This window comes from Pelodiscus sinensis, chromosome 11 (assembly GCF_049634645.1).
Source record: "Pelodiscus sinensis isolate JC-2024 chromosome 11, ASM4963464v1, whole genome shotgun sequence".
NCBI lineage: Eukaryota > Metazoa > Chordata > Testudines > Trionychidae > Pelodiscus > Pelodiscus sinensis.
This window is the reverse complement of record NC_134721.1, coordinates 49,591,662-49,607,130: the sequence shown is the minus strand read 5'-3', so window position 1 is coordinate 49,607,130 and position 15,469 is coordinate 49,591,662. Positions and strand designations below refer to the sequence as shown.

General features: G+C 42.8%; 1 protein-coding gene across 6 annotated transcripts in view; it reads right to left on the bottom strand.

Annotated features, from left to right (window-relative positions):
* Nucleotides 1-15,469, bottom strand: part of FBLN2 (fibulin 2) — a 186,096-nt gene that overhangs the window by 116,876 nt on the left and 53,751 nt on the right. For all 6 annotated transcript variants that reach the window (XM_075939673.1, XM_006125827.2, XM_075939675.1 and 3 more), the window contains exon 2: nucleotides 10,451-11,906. In XM_075939673.1, the coding sequence (XP_075795788.1) occupies nucleotides 10,451-11,906 (1,456 nt within the window). The remainder of the gene's footprint in view (nucleotides 1-10,450; nucleotides 11,907-15,469) is intronic.

Below are 15,469 nucleotides of genomic sequence, written 5' to 3'. Positions count from 1 at the left end.
TAATGCTGTGGTTAGTCAATAAACCTTTTCATTCTTTACACGGCTCTTTAGTTTACTAACCAAAGTCTCCCAATAACATGCTATCATGTGCCGAAAGTGTCCGTCTGCTATGTACATTGGACAAACATCTCAGACACTTTGCCAAAGGATTAATGCCCACAAAACAGATATCAGACAAGATCACAAAGAGAAAACAGTTTCTTGCCACTTTAACCAGAAAGGACACTCTCTAAATGACTTAGCCACCTGCATTCTGCTACAAAAACCTTTTACATCTGCACTTGAAAGGGAATCCTCTGAACTGTCATTCATGTTAAAATTCGACACTTGCCAACAAGGACTTAACAAGAATTTGAACTATCTCACCCATTACCAAGACAGTTTCCCCAATTATCACCTGTAATACCATTAACTCACAAACATCCCACTCTCCCTACCTTTAATATCAATTCACAGACACTTACCTTCCTTCCTCCCCCTCCCCCCCCCCCGCATCCCCCTTCTGTTCTGCAATGTGATTTGTCCTTTTCATATTTGTTCATTTTTTTAATTGTATCCTTTGATATATATGGTTGTGACTACTTTCTTCCACTATTTGATCTGAGGAAGTGGGTCTGGCCCACGAAAGCTCATCATCTAATAAACCATCTTGTTAGTCTTTAAAGTGCTACATTGTCCTGCATTTTGCTCCCAATAACATGGAACCAGTATACCAATAAATTAGCATACCAAGTTAAATGACAACCACGTGGAAAAAAATCCCATCAATTACATGCAACCTACCACCTTCTAAAAGATGCCGGCTAACAAATCACAGATGTGATGCAATGATATATCTTATTTTATTATATCCATTTGCAGCTGGTATGTCTGCACACTACAGTTCGTACATTAGGCCAATCAATATCACTATGGTCTTACCGCAGTCAATTAGGACAGGAATTCTTTTGAAATAGGATACACAATGGCTCAGCTATGAAACTAGAGAGAGCTAGGGCCATGCACTTCCACCCACTTGTAAAGCAAACATAATGACACTGTTCATCATGGAGAAGGGAGCCTGGTTTTGGTTCTAAAACCAACATTTCAGACTAAACCAAAGATGAACAACTTAAGCGTGAAAAAGAACAAACATCAAACCCAACCCAAAATGTTTCTGACCCGCAAACTATAAGACAGGCCACATTATTTCCACCAATGGTACTTACTGAGATTACATTTGCAGCTGCAGTGATTCAGGACATGAAAACTAAACTACATATAAAACCAAACTGAGACCTAAAAAATGTAAGTAGTGAAGCCAAAATTTTAACCAAAGGCATCAGGAAACCAAACATCACTGAATTCTGATACTAGGAGCCAGTTAATAGGAAGAAGAGAAAGATCACTGAATGGATTCACTTCTGAAGAGTCATTTCCATCATCTTCACACACTGACATGCAACTGAGAGAAAGGCTTGTTTCTGGGAAGCCTCCTTTAAATCTCTATGCTCTTGGAAAAAACCTTGAGAATGTATTTGTATGCAGGACTTGCTTGCATGAGAATTTTTTAATGTATCTTCGGTAATGTATTACTTCAGAGAGGTAAGTAAATAAATATTATCTCCTCCCCCCTCCCAAAAAAAGATAAATTATTTGACATTAAGGGCATATCTCAATAACTTTACGGGAAAAACACATTTAAGCACACTGAAGCAAAAATCAAACATACAGAATGTGATGATGGGAAATTTTAGGTAAGAGGAAACTTGAAAATAAACAAAACATAATACACATTCATATATACACCTAAGTCTATCCAGCTTCTATCCCATAATCTTAATACAAAGCACAATTCATCAGTCACCTTCACTTTGTGTAATCATTTACACCAGTGCAACGTGGTTATCAATGTTACCAAATCAGAATAATAGGATTTTATACTAACTTTGTGTAAATATCCAGAGCATAGGGTATTGGAGAATCAGTTCTCTGGTGTCCAATCTTTATCCTACATTCCTAATTAAAAATGTACTTCTTCCCCTCCCCTCCATGTTAACGATGGATATTTATAAGTCATTGCAGTATTTTGTTGTTTGGTTCATCAAGACTCCTTGTGAGCAATGGCAATCTTGAACTGTGAGTAAATTGCTATGTACAATTATTTGGACATCTGTAACAATGTTCACAACTTCTTTAAATACGCAGGCAAAATGTATAGAGTATTTAGGTGTTCCCATGCACAAAGAAATGTAACATTTAATATGCCTAACAATATTTGCATATTTTTCATTTTTTGTTAAATATTGTATAAATTTTCTGGGTTTTCTACATCTATAGCTTTTTTAAAAATTCTCTTCGTGTGGTTAATACAAATGTAAAACATTTTAACTTGACCTTCAAGTTTTTCATCTGGGAATTTCCTTCGTTTCTGTTATGCTGTCAAGGAAAATTACTGGCATTCCTGCCATATGGAACTATTTACTCCACCTCTGGTGTAGTGGTTAAAAGAAGTGGGTAAATTAACCTCATTCCATATTCTTCAAATGAAAAATGGATAAACTCAGCTGTGTTAAGCAGCACACATCAATATCCTCCTCAGAGGACACAAAAAATTCTTCAGTGATAGATAAAGCAGATGACATCTGTGACGGGGCGAGGCAGCCCCGCACTGAACCCGAAGGGCACCGCAAGGGTTACCTGGCTGCAGAGGCCCCTCCCCCACAGCCCTACCGAGCATGCCCAGGCTGTAGCTCCACTATAAAAGCCTGGGGAAGGACTCAGTCTGGGAGGTCAGGTGGAGGAGAAGGACCTGCAAAGGGAGCTCCTGCACAGCTGTTGCCCGAGACTCCAGGAGAGGCCAGAGGGGGCACGGAGGCGAGCTGGTGCGACCCAGGGACTGCCTGCAGAGGAGACGCCGGCCCAGAGGTCGCAGCAAGCTGGGCGAGTACAGGGGAAGGAACCCCAGGGAACCAGGTAGGAAGTGGCCCAGGGCAGGCGCGGGAGCCTCCTCTCCCTCCCAGAGAACCTCAGCGCGTTTCGGCCGGATTGCCCCGCCGAGGGAGTGACCCGGTACCCGGTCGCTCACAGGGCCCTGGGCTGGGACCCGGTGGAGTAGGGTGGGCCTGGGCCCCCCTACCTGGGGTGCGTCCCCGCTACAACCCTAAACTGTGTTCTGGACTCAGGCCGGAGGGCCCTGGGCCTTGCCTTAAAGGGCCAGCTTTAAACTGTGTTCTGGTCTCAGGCCGGAGGGCCTTGGCCTTGAGAGGGTAGGCGGGAGGGGCCCGCCACACCATCCTAAAATATTTCAGCCCAGCAGGTGCCACTCAAAGTCTATCAAGACAAAACTGTCTTAAAAGGTCTTTGACTAAGCTGAATCTAAGGATTTCAAAAGCTTCCCCATTAGGGATGTAAACGTGTAACCGTCAAATGGTTAAATGATAAACATCAGCTTACCGGTTTCCATTATGGTTACACACTGGCTCCTGCTTGCAGGGAGCTGGCTGTCACTCTGCGCTGAAGGCTCTGCAGTTTAGAATTACTGGGGCCAGGAGCAGGAAGTTAGTGCACTTCGGGAGCCGGCTTATCATCCAGCTCCCAGCACATACCATCTTTTAGCACATATAACCCGCGGGTTACACACATTTTTACAAACCCTGCCACTCCTCCCCCCTCCGTGGGGTATACGAGTTTATTTTTACTCGCCAGTGCTGTGCTCTCCGTTCCCCCTGCCTGGAGAAGTATGGGTTGCGCCCGGCTGCGGCTGTGCAGAGCCTGGGTGTGAGTGTGGCTCCCCTCCCGCAGGCTGGTTAGCTCGCCTGCGCTGCACTCTCTGTTCCCCCCGCAGTTTATCCTGGTATGTGCAATTACCTTAAAGTAGCGTATATAACCCGTGGGTTATAAGAGTCCGCGGGTTATCTAAAACTTTTTTTTACACATTCAGGAAAAACTGCAGGTTATGCATAGGTGCAGTTTATACACAAGTGCAGGTTATATACACTAATTTACGGTACCTGCTCACGGCTGCCGGATTCACTCCCAGGCAATGGGGAATGGGAATGGGGCTGATAGCCAGGAGTAGGTACATGCCGGTATAACGCTGCAGAGGCCGCAGCGAGCGTAACCATGTAACCATTTTATAAATACATTAAAAGCAAGAGGAAGACCACGGACAGGGTGGGCCCACTGCTTAGTGAGGAGGGAGAAGCAGTAATAGGAAACTTGGAAATGGCGGAGATGCTCAATGACTTCTTTGTTTCGGTCTTCACCAAGAAGTCTGGAGGTGTGCCTAACGTTGTGAATACAAGCAGAGAGAGGGTAAGTTTAGAAGATAGGATACACAAAGAACAAGTTAAAAATCACTTAGGAAAGTTAGATGTCAGCAAGTCACCAGGTCCTGATGAAATGCATCCCAGGATACTCAAGGAGCTGATAGAGGAGGTATCTGAGCCTTTAGCTATGATTTTTGAAAAATCAGGGCAGACAGGGGAGATTCCAGAAGACTGGAAAAGGGCAAATATTGTGCCCATCTATAAAAAGGGGAATAAGAACAACCCAGGAAACTACAGACCGGTCAGTTTAACGTCTGTCCCAGGGAAGATAATGGAGCAGGTAATTAAGGAAATCATATGCAAACACTTGGAAGGTAATAAAGTGATAGGGAATAGCCAGCATGGGTTTGTGAAGAACAAGTCATGCCAAACTAAACTGATAGCTTTCTTTGATAGGATAACGAGTCTTGTGGATAAGAGAGAAGCAGTGGATGTCATATACCTAGACTTTAGTAAGGCATTTGATACGGTCTCGCATGATATTCTTATTGATAAACTAGGCAAATATAACTTAGATAGGGCCACGATAAGGTGGGTGCATAATTGGCTGGATAAGCGTAGTCAGAGAGTTGTTAACGGTGCTAAATCCTGCTGGAAAGGGATAACAAGTGGAGTTCCTCAAGGGTCTGTTTTGGGACCCGTACTGTTCAATATCTTCATCAATGATGTAGATATTGGGATAGAGAGTACGCTTATTAAGTTTGCAGATGATACCAAACTGGGTGGGGTTGCAACTTCTTTGGAGGATAGGGACATAATTCAAAATGACCTTAGCAAGTTAGAGAAATGGTCAGAGGTAAACAGGATGAGGTTTAATAAAGAGAAATGCAAAGTGCTCCACTTAGGAAGGAACAATCAGTTCCATACATACAAGATGGGAAGCGACTGTCTAGGAAGGAGCATGGCGGAAAGGGATCTAGGGGTCATAGTGGACCACAAGTTGAATATGAGTCAACAGTGTGATGCTGTTGCAAAAAAAGCAAATATGATTCTAGGTTGTATCAACAGGTGTGTTGTAAGCAAAACTCGTGAAGTCATTCTGCCGCTCTACTCTGCACTAGTTAGGCCTCAGCTGGAGTACTGTGTCCAGTTCTGGGCGCCACATTTCAAGAAAGATGTGGAGAAATTGGAAAGGGTACAGAGAAGAGCGACAAGAATGATTAAAGGTTTAGAGAACATGACCTATGAAGCCAGGCTTCATGAACTGGGCTTGTTTAGTTTGGAAAAAAGAAGATTAAGGGGGGACATGATAGCGGTTTTCAAATATCTAAAAGGGTGTCACAAGGAGGAAGGAGAAAATTTGTTCCTCTTGGTTTCTGAGGACAGGACAAGGAGTAATGGGCTTAAAGTGCAGCAGGGGAGGTTTAGATTGGACATTAGGAAAAAATTCCTAACTGTCAGGGTGGTCAAATATTGGAATAAATTGCCAAGGGAGGTGGTGGAATCTCCCTCTCTGGAGATATTTAATAACAGGTTAGATAGACATCTGTCAGGGATGGTGTAGACGGAGCTTGGTCCTGCCTTGAGGCGGGGGGCTGGACTCGATGACTCTTGAGGTCCCTTCCAGTCCTATTATTCTATGATTCCATGATTAGGATTTTTAATGGTTATATGGTTAAATTTGTACCCAGTTTTTTACATCCCTAGTCTCTATGGAGACGTTAGATGCTCCATAAGAGTCTCTGTGGTGTGCAGAAGGGCCCAGAAGGAAGTCTGTGGGTGATGTGGTTTGGGGAGGGACTATGTATGAAGAGGTGACGTGTTGGTGAAAGATTAACATATGTACAGGAAGAGATATGGAAGGTCCTCATTCTGCTTTCAATAAATCCAGTGATTTCTAAAACTCCACGAGTCTTCAGGTCACATCCTCACCTCAGATTGCTTCTGAGGAACTAGGCCAATTTGCACTCGCTAAGGGTCTGGTCCTATCTTTGCGAGGCTTGGAAATTACAGAGACATCCATGTAGCTCTCAGGTTTCATAAAAATCCTTGTAGGAATCAGAGTGTCTGCAGAAGTGATTGTATTTGTACCTCTGCTTTATACACTGATTTCAATGGCAGCTAATTGGGAATCAGCCGATCTGCCTCCCAGTTTTTAAACTGACCTTTTAAAACAAGATTATCTGACTGGTGCTGTCAGCGTAATTGATTTTTTGTTTCAGGCAAAAGGCAAAGATTAGCTGAAGAGTCTGGCATATTATACTAATTTACCATTTGTAAGTCTACTCAACAAACACAAGTTTCCATTGTACACCCACATGCCAAATTCAGTTTTCTTGCAAGCTCTGGATACTAACTAAAGAGTCACCAAATACATAGGAAATATGTATTTTATTCCTCAAAACACATTGTTAAACTCATGAGTCACAACTCATCCTAATTAAAACAAAAACAAAAACAAAACACACAAAACCCCCCAGTTCCCAGGCAATAACACTGGCCCCAACCATGATGAACAATATTCCCAGCTGTGGACAGCTTCAGATTTATAATAGGTCTGTAGAAATACATGACTATCACCTAGCATCCTGGGAAATACAAAACAGCTGGTTTTCTGAGCCTTGCCCAACATTGGTCTTAGGGGAAAAAAAGATTATTGCCTAGTAGCAAAGACACAAATGTGGAGTCTGTTTCATTCTATCAGCCAAATTCAGCACTACTGACCTCAGTGAAGGCGCATCATTTGTATGGGAACCAAAAGGACTATGAGTAAGGGCTACTGGTTTTCATATTTCCATTGCAAAATCGTCACACGAATACTAATTTTATTGAAAGGCAAAGTCATCACCTGAAGATATCCATCTATCTTCACACTGAACATAATAGTCAGGGCCTGGTAAGATGTTCTTTACTTTGGCTAGAAAATTCACTACTGAGAAAATATTCATCTTGCCCATGTCATGAATATTAACTATTTCCCCATTTGTTATATCCAGGCTTCAAATTCAGCCAATTATATTGAAACGTGTGTTTAAATAAAAAAAATCACCTGAGGAAGCAGTTAACCATAACTCCCACATGGCCAGTATGGCTAACCCCTTGTAACATGGTGTGACTCACCGCCATGGTGGTCCTCCGCCTTAGGGACGCACCTCCCCGCCCAAGTCCCTAAACCTATCTTGTCTCAGTGACGCACTGCCAGTCATCTTCTATTCTCTTACCTCAAGAGCAAACTGTAGTCTGAAATGGCCACTCATCATAGGAAAGGAGTATGGACCTGCTTCCTTCTCCTGCCCTGTTTTCCCACAGCCCTAGTAACCTTGGGCCTTGCCACAGGCCCTGCAGCCTGGGAGTTTTCCTGGCCGAGTTTCCTGCAACCTGGAAGCTTTCCTGGCAGCTCTGCCTGCCTTTCCCCAGCCCTGCTCTAAGTCAGGAAGCCTATAGCTCCCCTGGCAGCTAGGTCCCTCCTGCTCCACAACTGGAGAAAGAGTGAGTTTTTCTCTGCCCCTCCAGGAGCCCTCATTTATATTGTCCCAGCTGGGCCCTAATTGGCTGTCTCTACCTCAGCTGTGGGCTCCACCACTCCAGCCACCTCTTAGGCCTGGGTTTTAACCCTAAAAGGTCCTGTGCAGGGCAAATGCTCTATCACACCCCTCCACAGGCAGCTGACAACCAAACAGCCATGGTACCAGAAACGTATGTATTTGTGTGTATGCACTGAGATTCCTCTCAAGATAGCAGCAAGGATGAAAGAAGAATAATGTTCTGGCAGGAGAGGAAACAAGATCTTGTATAGATGGTTGGGAGTAGATTCAAACCTAAATGTGAAAGACTCTTGGCTCTCCAGGAAACTTCAAAAGATTGCAGGCAGAACGTGGGGTTGGCAAAACATCACCTCATGGAGGAGCAAGGCTTGCTGCTGAAGTTTTAGTTCAAGCGTGCAAGAACCATAGGGCTTCACTACATGTAACTTTGATGAAGTTTTATTACTAGGATTCACATTCAGGTTTTCTCCCAAAGGATTTTTACAAGGGACAAAATACCAAATGGTTCCAGTGTTCATTCGGGATCATACAAATGGGATATTTGTTTTCAGATCCAAGGATAAAGCATACCTGTAATGTTAAAATCATCAATCTATTCCAACTCCTTTGAGTGAGATGGAAGAAGTGCATTGGCAGGCTTTTAAACCTAAACCTACATCTAGAAGTGTGCTAAATTCTCAGCTAAATTGAACAGAAGCTGGGGTTAAATCCCCTGTTTATTACCAAAAATCTCTGAACAGTGTGGTCTGATTTTCGAAGGCCTGGCAATTTGTATGATCATTTACACCTCTTCAAACTGTCATTCAAGTCGAATAACAAACTCCATTTAACACAGATATTACAATGGAGAATCAGATCCATAATATCTAGGGTGTTGGCAGGAACACAGAGGAAAGTAAAAAAGTGTTTTACTGATAAAAGTTATCAAAAGAATACATGACAGGGTGGTGTAGTGTGTAAGTTTTACTGACATGAATTTTTGGATGGCAACATAGGAATGAGCAGTTTAAGTAACTCAGCCAAACTAACAAGCAATTAATGCTTTTTCTTTCTCCACTTTGTGTTCCACTTATCCAATCTTGAATTTACATAATGGCCAGCACTTCTTGTACAGTTTCACGCTTCCCCCATAGGGTCAGGTAGTTTCCCCTGTGGGTTCTTATCTTTCAGAAAAATGTTAAGAAAGAAAAAAAAACCAATGTGATTGTAAATCCAAAGCACTGGGAGATGAGCTCAGGGTCAGTACCTGAGATGACTTCCAAAATCACTTCTTAACGTCAGAAGTTAATGATGTGTCTTTAAAGATTTGCATATTACTCTGGTGCTACATACCAAACATTGACTTCTGCAGGTGTTATGTTTACTTAACACATTTGAAGTATGTATGGTGCCAATATATAATTTTTTTTTTTTTTTTTACAGAACAAGACCTTTGGCCTACTGCTGTTGTTCAGGATATTATTCTAAGTTTGAAAACACAAGGTCCCACTCTGATTAACTCAATTAAATCAGCATTTGCTATGAAAACAAAGGAAAAACAGAAGTACTTGGGTTCTCAGATTAGCAGGAAAGGGAGAGGCTACCAAGCCCAGTTCACGCATATATAGTTTATTTTGGACAGGTGCCATCATGACTCTTTCAACCCAGTGTCTAGATCTGATCTTAGTTCCCCTGTTATCACAGTGGGAAGAGGTGTTTCAGGATGTTACCTGGATGACATCTGAAGATTAATCTGCATTTTCTAGATCCACTGCAGACATTTTACAAGAAATAAAGAAACATTAAAACCCATCATGAGAATATTTGGTGCCACATCATCAAAAAATGATGTTCCATTTGATTTGATGAAGAATGAATCAGAAATGTGAGATGCATTCATACTGATTTGCAGCAGTGGAGTCCGCATTCATTACTGTAATGAGCACAGCATAAAGCTTCTAATCAACGTTTATTACAGATGTCAAAAGGAAACCAGCAGCAAAGAGGAACTACGTGCTCTTGCCAACCCTGATCAAAAACATCATAAACTTCTAGACCAAAAGTGTCAAGAAAAATGCAGTATTTCTTTTGCTTCCTATTAGTGCCTGTCAATATATTCTAGAGTTTTTGAATGAAGTTCTTGCATTACTGGGTTTAGACATTTAAAAATTTAGCATCACCTACAGCAACTATTGTAAATACTTCTGTAAGAGCTGTGGTGTCTTCTTGGAATACTAGAACAATTTATTTTTATCAATATGGTCACAGCTAAAATTGTGTTTAAGTGGCTAGTCAAATCAGGCATATAGCCAGTTACATCTAATCCCTTCTCTGCGTGGTAAGTCATTTCAACATCAGTAATGAGTGGGGGAAGAGAAAGGGATGTCTATGAATGATACCTAATTTGAAATGCAGTTGGACACCAGAAAACACTGTCCACAGTCTTTAAAATTCATCTAAGAGAAACAACAGTAGAAGTCTATTTATTCTGCCAAATTAAGCAGGTAAAAAACCTTGTTTCTTTTAGAAAGACAAAAGAAGTTTAGAGATTTATTTGATTTCATGCGCATGTGTCTCAGTGAGAAGGCAAGAACAAATGTTTCTGGGCCATTTTTATATAATGGTTCAATATTATCAACAAAAAAATCTATAGTGTAAGTAAGAAAAAAGCCTTACCTTCTGGTAACCTGGAGGCAGCATGAATAGAATTAGGGTCTCCACCTTCTTCAGGCTGATAATGATAAAGCATCTGAGACTGCTTTTGGGATGCCTGACTATGGTCTTCTTTCAGAGCAATGGGAGGTGATGTGGTGGAACTAAATTTGACCTTAGGGAAAGTATTTTCTCCATGCTTTTCATGGGAAGGTCTGTGACCATGTGACACGGTCACATTTGTCTCTTTCAGAGCTGGAGATATACTGCTCCCCTGCTCTTTATAATCTTTTCTCATGTGTTTCCTTGGCTTAGGGCGAGCAATTCCTTCTTGTTCATGTCGCTCTCTCTCTCCTTGTTTCCCCTTTGTTTTTCTCTCTGATTCTACCACTTGCTTTGCCATCAGCATCATAGCAGTTGTTTGTTCCTCAGGGGCACTGCTAGGTGTGGTTACTTTTTCACTCAGGACCTGCACTGTGGGGGCCATTGTGGTGCGTAGGTCTCTCTTTTCCTCCTCTTGTGCCGATGCACTGCTAAGTTCAGGATGGGGAGTAGAAGCGTTTGTGGTGACTGCTACAGCAGCTTCTTCGGTGTGTGTAACAGGTTGAGTCAATGGTGGGGAAGTAACGCTGATTGCATGGTACTCGTAATCCTCGCTTTGCTCTTGGCCAATGCTGTCTTCTTCTGTATGGGCTGCAGAGTTCCTGAGTTTTTTGGGAGATTCCACCTGAATGGCGTCTCCTTCGGGTGCCTCCTGGTCATAGCTGTACGGATCATCGTAGTGCCTCTCTGTCTGGTTCTCTTCAGTATCCGTTGGACTCAAGGTGGATGCCCCACAGTCTGGGAGCTGGTAGCACATCAGTTCACCTCCAGAATTTGGGCAATGGCAAACCTTGCATGGAGGAATATGGAATGTATGGCCAGCTACATACTTCTGACCTTCATGGAGACAGCCTATTCGTCCACACTGAGGACAGCCATCAGCTGGTAGCACCGCATCAATACAGTTTGGAGGCAATTCGGGGCAAAGCATAAACTGGCAACTTATCTTGCCTCCTCCCTTGGGACATGAGCATTCAGTGCTTCCAAAGTCCACAAAATAAGATTGCCCTTCGGGCACTTTGCCATTCATGAATCCCACGTTGACACAGTCATAGTACTGGTAGCCTTCACAAGTACAACCATGTTGCAAACAAGAGGCACAGCATTCACCAGGCTCAAGCACCTCTTCAATACAGTTCTCCAGTTGCTGGCACTCCACTCCTGTGCAGTCTTTCTGGGCATGTGAGATGCCAGTCCAAATGAGCACCAACAGAACAGTGCACAAACAGCTCAGATGAGGTGCTATGTGCTTATCCATAGTCCTTTTATACAAATAAGGCACCAAACGATTTTTGCTCACCCTATTTTTTTCCTGACGAACTGAGGGTTCAGCTCCCAGTCTGCAATATTTTCCTGAATTCTCCTTTTCTCCTAGATCCTAGGTTTATGAAAGAAAACTCTGTTAAATGCTATATTCAGCACATATCCTGTTAAACATTAGAAATCCTTAAAAGTTGGGATACAGTCCAACATCTGGAAACCCAAGTATAAAATTAATCATAATGTCTTCCAAGCATTGCAAGCATTGGACTTCAAGCTGCATATTTTTCTTTTCTCTCTCCCTCCTTTTCATTTAAGGAAAATAAAAAAAAATTGATCAATTCATAAGAAACTTAGTAAAATTTAAAAATTGCCCTTTTTTACTTCAGTGGACTTTAGTAATCGTTTCATCTGACTAAATAAAGGCAAGACATTTTTGGCAGATAATAAGCAAATGCGCAGCTCTTCCTCTGCAGATATAACTTTTAGATATTGAATCTTTATATTTTAATTACAAAAGATGAAATCCCGAATATGTAAATGAAGCAAAACTTTGATTAGGGACTTTTTTATTTGTTCCTGTATATTTAAGCTCTGAATGAGTGGGGTTTTTTTTTCCATTAGCTAAATACAATGACATTTTGCTGACAATGATGTTTTTCCCTCTGCAAAGCTTGTAAACTCAAGACATAAAGCTTCCATTATATGTCACTGCAGTTATGTGTAAACATCACATTAGTTGTGCATACATGAACCCCTCTTCTACTTATCACCTCAAGGGCAAGATCCTCAGCCAATATAAACTGACATAGCTTCTCTGAAAGCCTAGGACTCAACTCCAGATCTTCAGCTAGTGTAAATAGCCATCCACGCTGAATTCACTCAAGCTATGGCAATTTACATCAGCTAAGGATCTGCTACAATATGTAGCGATGTAATTTATTTGTGTCAGTACCAAAAAGGCTTTGGTTCAGCTCCTCAAGGATCTGAAATCCATGGGAGTTAGGTACCTAAATACTTTTGAGAAACTGGACTGCTCTGACTTTGAAACCAAATATTCTAGAGTAATCAGCATGTAAAAGCATTGGAATCTGAGACATTAATACCTAAAGTGCACATTGAAAATGTTTAATCATTTTGACACTGTGCTACAGACAGATTAATTTAAAAGTTAAGCAAATCAACTGCTGTCATATCACAAAACATACAAACAACTGTTTACGGTTAACATGGAAAGGTACATATTGCAGAATAAATCTGACTTTAGTTTGCTAGAACTAGTGGTTCAAAACAGGGTTTTTTTATTTTAAAAGTTGTCTGATGGGGAAAAAGTTTTCACTCTCAGCATCACCAGGAACAATAAACATCAGAAAACAGTAAATCTGCCAAAAAAACATTCAAAAGATTACTTCTCCCACTTACACTGGGTTTCCAACAAGTGAGCTCAGAGGTACTACTGGAAATTGGCCAAAATGTGAGAAAAGCGTGCCTGTCTTGATAAGATATAAATCTTTTATTATATTTAGACTTTTCCAAGGTTCCATGGTTCTGCAGTACAATTGCTAGATAACATTACTAATTAATAAAATAACAAGTCAGAGTTAAATTAGTGGAAACTACTGTGATTCAATGAAAAATAAAAATACAATAGAATAAGGATGTAAACTAATGTTTAAAAAGTTAACCAATGAAACACTGTGATTAACCAGTTAAACACGGAACAGCTAGCCGCCGGCAGCAAGTTCAGCCCGGGTTGGCTGGAGCAGTCCACGGTGCAGCGGGCCCAGCCAGAACAGCTAGGTCCACAGGACCGCCGCACCATGAGCTGATCTGGCAAGGCTGGGCCAAGCCAACCACACCACACGCAGGCTTGGGCCAGGGTGGGCCCACTGCACGGCTCTGTGGATAGGGAGCTGCTCCAGCCTGTCCAGGCCACAGGTTAACTGGCTACTGGTAAGCATCACACAGTAAAGGTGATGCTTACCGGGTAACTGGTTAACCGGTTACCCCTTTACATGCCTACGATAGAACACTGGTCTCCAACCTTTTTATGCCCACGTTCACTTTTTAAATTTCAGGGCCCCGCCCCTACCCCAAAGCCCCACTCACCCCCCCTCCATTACTTGCTCTCCCTCCATCCTCACTCAGAGGTGCGGGTTCTGGGCCAAGGCTGAGGGGTTCAGGAGCAAGAAGGGGTGAGGGGTGGCAAGTTCTGTGAGGAAGTTTGAGTGAAGGGGGATAGAGTGTTGGGGTGCAGAAGGGAGTGTGGGGTGCTGGCTCTGGGAGAGGGTCAGGACTAGAATGGGGGGTGCAAGGTGCAGGTTCCGGATGGCAAGGCAGCAGGGCTCAGACAAGCTGCCTGCTTGCTGTGACTCCATGCTGCTCCCAGATGTGGCTGGCTGCAGGTTTGTCTCTATGCTCTCCTTAGAGAGAAGGGGACAGCATGTCTCTGTGTGCAAGCCCCTGTCCCCAGCACGGTCCTCACAGCTCCCCTTGGCCAGGAGCCAGTCAACGAGAGATGGTGGAGCGGGCAGCTTGCAGAGACATGCTGTCCTCTTCACCTCAATGGGGGCCACAAAGGCCCTGCTGTGGGCTGGACTGTAGTGGCCCAGAGATCACAATTGACTGGTTGAGGCTCCAGGATTGACCAGTTGATCGCGATCAACCGGTTGGTGACCCCTGCAATAGACAGTACTAAGAACCACTATCAAACCTTGGGCACAAATGAAAAAGTAGCAGAGTATTCACTCAGCAGTCCCTGAATGAGTTCACACTGGGCTCATAAGATTTAATCATTTCATTGTTTATATATTAAGTCTGCTCTGCTCTTTCAGCAGTTCGTCCAGGTAATATGAATTTGTAATTCATTATCTGGTTTAGCCTGTGGACTACCTAGAAAGAGAATTAAAGATAAACCGCTGTTCAGACACTTTAAGGACAGAGCTCTGTTATCAGATCCTTCTGGTGACATATCTAGGTTAACACCTCAGCACGTTCAAGTCAAATTTTCCGCTGGTTGCAAATATACACACACCACAATCCTCCATGTTTCCCTCCCTAACATAAGGTTAACTTTACAGATGGTCTGAGGCACATGGCTGAACTTTGTTGCAACTGGGAGTCAGGGCCTAGCTTCTCCATTTGGGCAGGGTTTCTATGTTAAAATGTTTCCCGGCCCAGAGAAGTCAAATCACGCACCATACTGGTGCCAACATGAGCCTGCGATGCCCTATAACACTACAGTAAGACTGCTGAGTCAGAAGGTTAATAAGGGAACAAAGAACCGCTCATCTCATCAGTTTGAAAACCAGCACAGCTGTGTAGTGACTAAGAGCTGTTACTATCTACACCAGGGGTGGGCAAACACTCGCACTGGGCCAGATCCTATTCTAGAGGGTTAGCCCCAGGCAGGCCACTGCCACTATATTTATCAGTGATTCTGTGAGTATGGGCAATTGAAGCGCCCATTGGCTGCGGATCACCATTCCCGGTCTGTGCCATTTCCCCACAGCTCCCATTAGCCTGGAATGGGGATCCACTGCCATTTTATTTCCCACCCTTGATTTCCACTAAATTGGAATTTCTGTTTTCCACTGGAATAGTTTCCCTTTCTAGATCTCCTACTTTGCTTATTCCCTCCAAACCCAATAAAGACAATAAACATTAACTAGCACTTTTGTT